Source organism: Otolemur garnettii, unplaced genomic scaffold (assembly GCF_000181295.1).
Source record: "Otolemur garnettii isolate 467f Iridium unplaced genomic scaffold, OtoGar3 scaffold00156, whole genome shotgun sequence".
NCBI lineage: Eukaryota > Metazoa > Chordata > Mammalia > Primates > Galagidae > Otolemur > Otolemur garnettii.
In genome coordinates this window covers 293,109-303,417 of record NW_003852551.1, presented here as the reverse complement: position 1 = coordinate 303,417, position 10,309 = coordinate 293,109, and the positions used below count along the sequence as shown (strand labels likewise).

General features: G+C 43.2%; 2 protein-coding genes across 3 annotated transcripts in view; both read left to right on the top strand.

Moving 5' to 3' along the window:
- The window catches only part of FUCA1 (alpha-L-fucosidase 1), a 23,719-nt gene extending 21,973 nt beyond the window's left edge, over positions 1-1,746 (top strand). The window contains exons 6-7 of the mRNA XM_012811386.2: positions 384-483; positions 975-1,746. Coding sequence (XP_012666840.1) covers positions 384-483; positions 975-1,115 — 241 coding nt within the window. The 3' untranslated portion in view covers positions 1,116-1,746. The remainder of the gene's footprint in view (positions 1-383; positions 484-974) is intronic.
- A 6,331-nt stretch (positions 1,747-8,077) lies between these two features.
- The window catches only part of HMGCL (3-hydroxymethyl-3-methylglutaryl-CoA lyase), a 27,412-nt gene continuing 25,180 nt past the window's right edge, over positions 8,078-10,309 (top strand). Inside the window, exon 1 of one of the 2 annotated variants that reach the window (XM_003799757.3) lies at positions 8,078-8,160. In XM_003799757.3, the coding sequence (XP_003799805.1) occupies positions 8,101-8,160 (60 nt within the window). In that variant the 5' untranslated portion in view covers positions 8,078-8,100. Of the gene's footprint in view, positions 8,161-8,217; positions 8,325-10,309 lie in introns of those variants that run through there. The other variant, XM_023519105.1, reaches the window with a different exon arrangement.

The window sequence follows — 10,309 nt, the reverse complement described above, 5'->3', positions numbered from 1 at the left end:
AAATAAAATAAAAAAGAAACATGGTCAAATCTCAGAACAAAAAATTTGTCTTCATTACCTATCTTTCCTCTTTTACATTCTCTATTTTCACATGAATTTGAACTTGAAAAAGGATCTGAGAAAATGGCTTTAGTGTGAAAACATGTAACTAACATTGAGAGACCATTTTAAAAGAAAACTTAATCCAATACAGAGGAAAAACAGAAGATCTCACCAGAAAGAGTTTTATAGACCTTAATTAGTATCAAGTTATTTGTGCTTACTAGTAGAAGTGACAAATTCGGGGTCTTGTATTTGGGTAGATAATTGTAAGGGGAATTCATAAGGTTATATGTCAGGGTAATAAGCCTGGTATCTTTGACAATATGTTTCTTTTTTCCCAGGTATACCTCAAAAGGATCATGTGTTTATGCCATTTTTCTGCACTGGCCAGAAAATGGAGTCTTAAGCCTTGCATTCCCTATTACTACCTCAAGTACAACGGTAAGAAGCCTTGGTCAGTCCCAGGACATAACGTTTCCTAAAGGAATTGGCAGACCTTTTCTACATCTTCCTTTTTCTCCCCAAGTTTCCCCCATATTTATTTCTTTGACTATCTTTCCATCACTGGCCCAGCATAGTTGTTTACCACCATGTTCAGGCTCTATCTTGTGCTCATTAATGCATTACTGGTTTTGTGGTTTGTTTTTTTTTTGAAACAGAATCTCAAGCTCTTGCCCTGGGTAGAATGCCATGGCGTCATAGCTCACAGCAACTTCCAACTTGTGCTCAAGTGATCCTCTTTCCTCAGTTTTTCTGTTTTTCTATTTTTAGTAGAGATTGGATTTCACTTTTGTTCAGGATGGTCTTGAACTCGTGCGTGCACTCAAGTAATCCACCGGCCTTGGCCTCCCAGAATGCTAGGATTACAGGTGTGAGCCACCAAGCCCAGCGGCATGACTGGTTTTTTTCTATTCCTTTTTTGTTTTCTGCAGATAACGATGTTGGGAATCCAGGAAGATCTGAAGTGGTCCACAGATCCAATAAAAGGTCTCCTCATCAATCTGCCCCAGTTGCCACCCTCTGCTCTTCCAGTGCAGTTTGCTTGGACTGTAAAGCTGACAGGCGTGAAGTGATATTTGAGTTCAAGAGGAAAGGAATGCCCCCTGCTGTTTGCTGCTTTAATTTCCTCTTACGGTACCATCATTGTAATAAAACAACTTTTCTTCCCCACCCAGAGATGGCTTTTCCAACACATTTTAATCAAAGGAACTAAGTGCATTACATTGACGTCTTAATCAAGCAAAAATCTGAGGTCCTTGGCTGGTATCTCTATCTGGTCAGCCAAAGAAGGGATTAAACAGCTAAACTAAACTCTTGAGTCCATCCATTTTTACATTTGGGAATCCTCTACAATGGAACCTTCCCTCCATTCTGTGTTTGATAGCCTACTTGCTTACTCAGTGACTTTAGTAAAAGAATAAGCCATATCACCCTGTTGCCTTTTCAAGGAGTGGAAAGGATTTGGCAAGCTATATAGTATCAGTTGTCACCAACACTCCTCCCCCAAAGGGTAGAAGAGCCTGGAGGGGAAGGAAAAGGCCTGCCAGGCAGCTGATGGTCAACTCTTTCTAATTTCTAAAGCAAACCAAGAGCTTCAGAATTCAGTATGTTTGCGTTGATCATTTTAAGGAAATGAATGTGATTCTGCTCTGTCTTTTAAATATGATCAAATAAATTTGTATTTCAAGTCATTTCTACCAAAAAGCATATATATTGTAGCTTTCTTTTCCTAGTTTGAATTTGGACTGTTTTTGGTTTTATGATCAATTTCTGGCTTGTTTGTTTTGTTTGTTTTTAAAAAAAGGAAAGCTTGCCAAGTCTCAGTGCTGAACAAAGAATAGAATTCCTTTGGTTTTTGTGCTCCTCGCTTCTAGTACCATTCTTCTGAGTTGACTACCAGTTCAGCCTCTGTAGTGTTATAGAGCGCACCAGTTCTCTATTTCTTTATTATTTAATATATATATATTTAGAAATCTTTACCCAGTATTTCATGAATATATGTTTTTCTCAAGTATTTATGGAATATTTGCAAATCTCAAATACCAAAGAAGCAGTACCACAAACCATATAGTTTGTCCACAACATAATTAAAGGATAATAACAACTTGGGGGGAAAAAACTATATTTGGAAATTTTTAATTTTTTTTTTTTTTTTGAGACAGTCTTACTCTGTCACCATGTGCTGAGTGCTGTGGTTGTCACAGCCCACAGCAACCTCAAACTCCTTGTCTCAAGCAATCCTCTTGCCTCAGCCTCTCAAGTAGCTGGGACTACAGGCACCCGCCACCATATGCAACTAGTTTTTCTTTTTTCTTTTTCTCTTGAGACAGAGTCTCACTATGTCATCCTCGGTGGAGTACTATGGCGTCACAGCTCACAGCAACCTCCAACTGTTGGGCTTAAAGAGATTCTCTTGCCTCAGTCTCCTAAGTACCTGGGACTACAGGCGCCTGCCACAATGCCTGGCTATTTTTGTTGCAGTTGTCATTGTTGTTTAGCTGGCCCAAGTGGGGTCTGAATCCGCCACCCTTGGTGTATGTGGCTGGTGCCGTAACCACCGTGCTACGGGCACCAAGCCCCAACTAGTTTTTCTATTTTTAGTAGAGACAAGCTCTTGCTCAGGCTAGTCTCAAACTCCTGAGCTCAGATAATCCACCTGCTTTGGCCTCCCAGAGTGCTAGGATTACAGGCATGAGCCACCACGCCTGGCCTTTTTTTGTTGTTTGTTTGTTTTGAGACAGAGTCTCATTATGTTGCCCTTAATAGAGTGCTGTGGTGTCACAGCTCACAGCAACCTCCAACTCTTGGACTCAAACAATTCTTTTGCCTTGGCCTCCTGACTCCTGAGTAGCTGGGATTACATGCATCTGCCACAACGCTGGCTACTTTTTTTGTTGCAGTTGTCATTGTTGGTTAGTTGGCCTGGACTGGGTTTGAACCTGCCAACTTCAGTGTATGTGGCCAGTGCTGTAACCACTGTGCTACAGGTGCTGAGCCCCCACCTGGCCTTAAAATACTTCTAAATAACTATTTGGTTAAAAAAGTTAACATATGAGGAATTAGAAAATACTTAGAATGGTAATGAAAACACTTATTGAAACCTGTGAAATGTAGCTTTAAAAAAAAGTACCCTCAGGAAAATGTATAACCTTAAATTATCATTATTATTATTGTTAAAGAGATAATTAATAATTAAATAATAATAATAATTAATTATTATTTTAGAGATAAGGTCTTGCTATGTTGCCCAGCTGGACTGGAACTCCTGGCCTCAAGCAATCTTCCTACCTCCCAAAGCTCTGGGACTATAGGCGTAAACCTCTGCACCCGGCCAAAATTTTTAGAAATGAAAAATACTATACACCAAGATTAAAAACAACAGATAAAGGGTGGCGCCTGTGGCTCAAAGGAGTAGGGCACCGGCCTCATATGCCAGAGGTGGCAGGTTCAAACCCAGCCCTGGCCAAAAACTGCAAAAAAAACTCAGATAAAATGAACACATTTCTAGAAAGTAACATAAAGCAAAATGGCTTAAGGAGACATAGACAACATGAAAGTCCTCTAACATTAAAAGAAATTGAGTCAAAAATGCACAATCTTCTTGCAAAGAAAACACCAGACCCAGAGGGTTTTACAGGTTAGTCGCACAAAACTTCCAATGAGGCTGGAAGTCTCATAGTTTTTAAAATAACAGAAAAAAGAATCATTAATAAAACGAATAACTTTGATACCACACAGTTAGACAAGAGTAAAATATAGGAATTGCCCTGTCCACTCATGAACAAAGATGCAAAAAGTTTATCCAAGCACAGAGTGTGAGGATGAGCTACCTGGAAACACCAGCTCCAAAGGAATGGAGTCGGTGTTCCAAAGTGGGGAAAGAAAGATGTCATTTATATAGGCAGAGACAGAGAATTGTTTTAGAAGGATTACAACATTATTCATAAAAGGTTTACTATTTGGTTATAAGCAGTGTTTTTGAGAAGGATACATAAACATTTTTAATTCTCTTTAGCCATTGTACAGAATAAGAAAAATAACATGAGACAGGGCTCATAACTGTAGACCTAGTGATTGTCCTGCCTCAGTCTCCTGAATAGCTAGCACTACAGGGACCCACTGCAACACCCTGCTAATTTTTCTATTTTTAGTAGAGACAGGGTCTCGCTTTGCTCAGGCTGATCTTGAACTCCTGAGCTCAAATAATCCACCCACCTTGGCCTCCCAGAGTGCTAGGATTATAAAGCCTAGCCACTCATATAAAATTTCAAAGGGGTTGAAGGCATGGTGGCTCACACCTAATCCTAGGACTCTTGGAGGCTAAGGCAGGTGGACTGTTTGAGCTCAAGAGTTCAAGACTAAGGCGGCACCTGTGGCTCATTCGGTAGGGTGCCGTCCCCATATACCAAGGGTGGCAGGTTCGAACCTGGCCCCAGCCAAACTCCTACAAAAAGTAGCCAGGCATTGTGGTAGGCACCTGTAGTCTCAGCTACTTGGGAGGCTGAGGCCAGAGAATCGCCTAAGCCCAAGAGTTGGAGGTTGCTGTGAGCTGTGATGCCACTGCACTATGGAGGGCGAGAGGGTGAGACTGTCTTCAGGAAAAAAAAAAAAAAAGTGTTCAAGACTCTCCTAAACAAGAGGGTGACCCTGTATCTATGAAAAATTAGTTGGGTGTTGCCGATAGTCCCAGCTACCTGAGAGGCTGAGGCAAGAGATCACTTGAGCCCAAAAGTATGAGATTGCTGTGAGCTATGAGACCCTTGCACTCTACCCAAAGTGACACAATGAGACTGTCTCAAAATAAATAAAATTTAAAGGGGGCAAGTGCCATCTTCTGGGATCCACTGAAATTTTCAATAGGACAAGAGGTAACACTTTGTCCCAAGTTAAATTAGTCTCTTGATAAATTTTGGAGAGAGTTTTTTGGGTTTTTTTAAGATTATTATTAAATAATAATAATGATTATTATTATTCATCCATTCAGTTGTCCTTGAAGACTCCATGATTAATGCAGTTTCTAATCTATTTTTTTTAAATCTTTGGTTTTTGGGGTGATTGTGGCAATGAAGGCTGCTCTGTTGTCACTTTGGAGAAGTGATAGAAGTCCAAACCTAGGAATAATTTCCTTTAAAAGACCTTAGTGACTACTGATGCTCAGCCCTTGTGGGTTAAGCTTCAACCTATCCTGTTGGCTGGTAACCACAGCATATCCAGCTTTGTGTGTCCATGCTCCATGAAGCTATGCCCATCTATGAAGAATTTCTCATCTGGGTCTGACAAGGGCTGATCAGTATAATCTGGGCAGCTAGAATACACTCAATAATTTGAATGCCATCATAAACCCCGGAGGGAGAGTCCATAAGGCAGCAAAGTGGCAGGATTCAAAGTGCACACTGTCTTTAAAGTTACATTAGGGCTTGGTGTCCATAGCTCAGTGGTTAGGGCGCCTGCCACATACACCAAGGTAGGCGGGTTTGAACCCGGCCCCCGCCAAACTGCAACAACAAAAAAATAGCTGGGCGTTGTGGCTAGCACCTGGAGTCCCAGCTACTCGGGAGGCTGAGGCAAGAGAATCACCTAAGCCCAGGAGTTGGAGGTTGCTGTGAGTTGTGACACTACCGCACTCTACCAAGGGTGATAAAGTGAGACTATGTCTCTTAAAAAAAAAAAAATAGCTGGGTGTGGTGGCAGGCACCTGTAGTCCCAACTATGTGGGAGGCTGAGCAAGAGAATCGCTTAAGCCCAAGAGTTTGAGGTTGCTGTGATGCCACAGCACTTTACCAAGGGCGACGTAGTGAGACTCTGTCTCCAAAAGAATAAAAATAAAAAGCAAACTTACATTAGGATTATCTAACAGTAGCCTTATTTGCCAACCATCAATTAGCCCCCCACTTCTGTTCAAGTAGAGGTAAAACATAACATCCAGTATGAACAGTTGCCGGCTGTCCAAGGACAAGCTTTTCAGCTTGTAAAATGTCACAGGTAGCAGGAACTGCTCTCAAACAAGTGGGCCATCCTTTTGCCACAGGTTGCTTATGAGCCCCCAAAGTTTGGGTTAATACCCCCCAGTTCAACCTCTTATCTTCCTCAAAGGAACGATCAAAAGGCTTGCACAAATCCAGGAGGCCCAGTATAGGAATAGTCCTCAGTTTTTCTTTAATAGTAAAAAAAAAAAAATGGAAACCAAAAAAACTTCTAACTTCTAACATCTAAGAGCTTCTGTCCATGTAAGGAGCTCTTTTTCCTAAGGCTTCAGAGAAAGATTTGGCTATTTGGCCAAAGCTAGGAATCTACTTCCAACAAAACTCTACCATACCCAGGAATGCTTGCAGCTTCTGGGGAGTGGTGGGGGCTGTTACCTGGTTTACAGCCTCCAGCCTGGGAGAAGGTTTTAGGCCTCCTGAGACTATTCAAGTCCCAAGTATTTGACAGTGGGCAGTTAAGATCTGGGCCTTTTTCTGGGCTGCTTTATATCCTTTAGCAGCTAAGAAATTCAATACAATTACAGCACGTTGCCTTGATTCAACATTAGTCTCACTTGCAATTTAAATATCATTTACATGATTTAAAATTACTCCCTCTTATGAGGGATTTTTTTTTTGGTTGGGATCAGATTTGAACCTATCACCTCCGGTATATGGGGCTGGCGCCCTACTCCTTGAGCCACAGGCGCCACCCAAAATTATTTTTTTTTTTAAATTCTAAACAGAATTTTTAATATCTGGGAGATTCAACTGGCATTTGATTTTAGTCCTTAAATCCTCCTTTTTTTTTTTTTTGAGACACAGTGCTCTGGCATCTTAGCTCACAGCAACCTCGAACTCTTGGCCTCAAGCAAATCCTCATGCCTCAGTCCTCAGCCTCCCGAGTAGCTGGGACTACAGGCACCCACCACAAAGCCTGGCGATTTTTTAGAGACGGGGGCTCGCTCTGGCTCAGGCTGGTCTAGAAACTGTGAACTCTGGCAATTCACCCGCTTCGGCCTCCCAGTGTTAGGATTACAGGGGTGAGCCACCGCGCCTAGCAGGGAAGCAAAGAATTCTTGTGATTCAGGAGCAGGGGGAATACAAAAGAAGACTTCTTTTAACTCTATCACTGAAAACCAAGCAAAATTGTCAGAGAGACTGGTGAGAAGAGCGTAAGGATTAGGTACCAAGGATGGGTGTCTTCTGCAATTTTGGCTTACTGTTCTCAGATCCTGAACAAACCGATATTCCTGGGCTCAACATACTTGAACTGGTAAATTGGGAGTATTACAAGGAAAGCGATATCCGTATTTTATTCATTTATTTACTTTATTTTTCTGAGACGAGTGTCTCATTCTGTCACCCTGGGTAGAGTGCTCTGGCGTCATAGCTCACAGCAACCTCAAACTTTTGGGCTCAAGCTATCCTCCTGCTTCAGCCTCCGGAGTAGCTGGGACTACAGGTGCCCGCCACAATGCCAGGCTATCTTATTCATTTTTCAAGGTATGAAACCAACGGATGACCAACATGTTGCTTCATTAACGTGTATTCATCATAAATTTCTTTTTAAGGTTGTTTTTGGATTTATTATTAGTAGAGTTTGCATTTTCTTGCAATTAAATTTATAAAATGTCAAAAAAAAAAAAAAAAGAAAAACCAAAGGATGCTAACCTTTCCATCGCTGAATGCCTGCATTCGAACCCTGAAGATCGTGATGAATAAGTTAATGCGTGCAAAGAACTCAAAACAGTGAGTGGCAAACAGTAATGCTGCTTCTTGTGACAGAAATTATACAACTGTAGTGTGATCATTAATATCTATGTACTCACATCTCCAGACTCCAAACCCATAAAGCCACAGACTTTGGCTAATTTTTGTTCAACTTTACATTCCTAGCGCCTCATTTGGCCTGGCCTGTAAGAAGAGCTCATAAAAACACTAAAGGAACAAGACCGGACTGGCCAGAAAGAATAAAACGGACAGGATGCAGGTAGAGCCAACTCAGGGCGTCACTGCAGCGCTCCTGACCCTGGGGCCACGCCCACCTCGTCGTGAGGTGGTCACGTGGCGCCGCGGGATCAGCTGGGCCAAGATGGCGACGATGAGGAGAGCGCTTCCTGGGCGACTGGTGGGCTTGGCGTCCCTCCGGGCTGTAAGTGCCCCGGGTCGCTGAGGGGGCTGTCCAGCAGGCACCGTGACGGTCGGGGTCGAGGGCTTGGCCCGTGGCAGCTTGTCTGTGAGAGGCGAAAGCGGACACTCTTCAAGCCATAGTCGGGAGGGTGCTGGAGTCTTGAACCCTCCCAAATCCTTTGAAGGGTAGGAAAAAAGCAAGGTTCGGAGAGATGGAACGACCTGCTCAGGTCTTAGAGACCTAGGATGCCATCCCAGGCGTTTTGATTCCCTGTCCATGGCCCTTACTGGTGATCCAGGCCTCTTTCCCCAGTTGAGTTTCAGATTTTTTATAAGTCTTAGTGAAAATCACGAACACTCTTCAAGTTCTGCATGGGAAAAGCAAGGTTGCTCCTACCTCCGCCTCCATTTCCAACTCTTATTACTTAGAAAGACGCTTGGGGAGCTAGCCCATGGAACCAAGCAGGACTTGGGTCGCCTGGAGTCAGGCTGTGTGATCCCTTGGAATTGTACTTTGGGCCTGGTGAAATCTGATGTTTTCCTCTCTCTCCCAAAGTGTAGGAGACCTAGCTGGTATAAAAGGTTGGGTACATTGTGCTTGTTAAAGCTCAGATTGTGGTGTCCTGGTGGTTCTGCCGCTTTTTAGACTGACATTCTCTCTAAACTCAGTTTTCTCATCTGTAAAACGTATAGCATTATCTTGGGTTTGTACTGGAAATTAGCAAAAATGTAGGTAAAGCATTTGACATGAATGCCTTTTTTTTTTTTTTTTTTGAAGCAGTCTCACTCTGTTGCCCTGGCAGAGTACCCTGGTATTCCAATAGATTATAGCAACCTCAAACAATCCCCTTGCCTCAGCCTCTAGAAACTACAAGCATGGACCACCATGGGCTAGTTTTTTCTGTTTTTATTAGCGACAACGTCTGACTCCTGCTCAGGCTCATTTGGAACTCCTCAGCTCAAGCGGTCAACTCCCCTTAACCTCCCAGAGTGCTAGGATTATAACCAGGTGGGGCCCTGTTCTGGCAGTTCATCAATGTTGGTGAAGACTTACACCCACTTGGGGGAGGAAGAAATTACACTCTGCTGGCAGTGGGTCCCTCCCAGAAAGCCATGTTAGTGTTGTTGTTTTTTTGTTGTTGTTGTTTTGTTTTGCAGTTTTTGGCTGGGGCGGGGTTTGAACCTGCCACCTCCGGTATATGGGGCTGGCCTCCTACTCCTTTGAACCACAGGTGCCGCCCCATTTTAGTGTTCAAGCCACTCACCTCCACCAATTGCTCATCTGCAAAATGAAGATGGTCATTTCAGTATGCAAAGTTAGAAAGATTAAAGGAGATGGTGGTGGCGCCTGTAGCTCCATGAGTAGGGTGCCAGCCACATACACAGAAACTAGCAGGTTTGAACTGATCTGGGCCAATTAAAACAACAAAGATAACCGCAACAACAAAAATAGCCAGGTAGTGTGGCAGGCTCCTGTAGTCCCAGGTACTTGGGAGACTAAAGCAAGAGAATCACTTAAGCCCAAGAGTTTAAGGTTGCTGTGAGCTGTGATACCATGGTACTCTACCCAGGGCAAGCTTGAGACTCTGTCTCAAAAAAATTAAAAAAGATGGTGGGCATTAATGTACTCTTAAAAAGTCCCTGGTTGAAAATACACATAGGGTGCAAAAAAAATAATATACACATTCATATATATTTTTTTTGAGACAAGAGTCTCACTTTGTCGCCCACAGTAGAGTGCTGTGGCGTCACAGTGCAGAGCAACCTTAAACTCTTGGGCTCAAACGGTTCTTTTGCTTCAGCCTCCCAAGTAGCTGGGACTACAGGTGTCTGCCACAATGCTTGGCTATTTTTAGACAGACTCTTGCTCTTGCTCAGGCTGATCTTGAACCAATCGGCCTGCCAGAGTGTTAGGATTACGGGCTTGAGCCACCTCACCTGGTCTGCTGTGTACACAATTTAAGAAAGGAAAAAACTCCATTGAATTTGCAATACTCAGTGGTGCCTGTGGCTCAGTGAGTAGACGCCGGCCCCATATACCAAGGGTGGTGGGTTCTAACCCGGCCCTGGCCAAACTGCAACAAAAAAAATAGCTGGGCATTGTGGCAGGTGCCTGTAGTCCCAGCTACTCCGGAGGCTGAGACAAGAGAATCACCTAAGCCCAAGAGCTG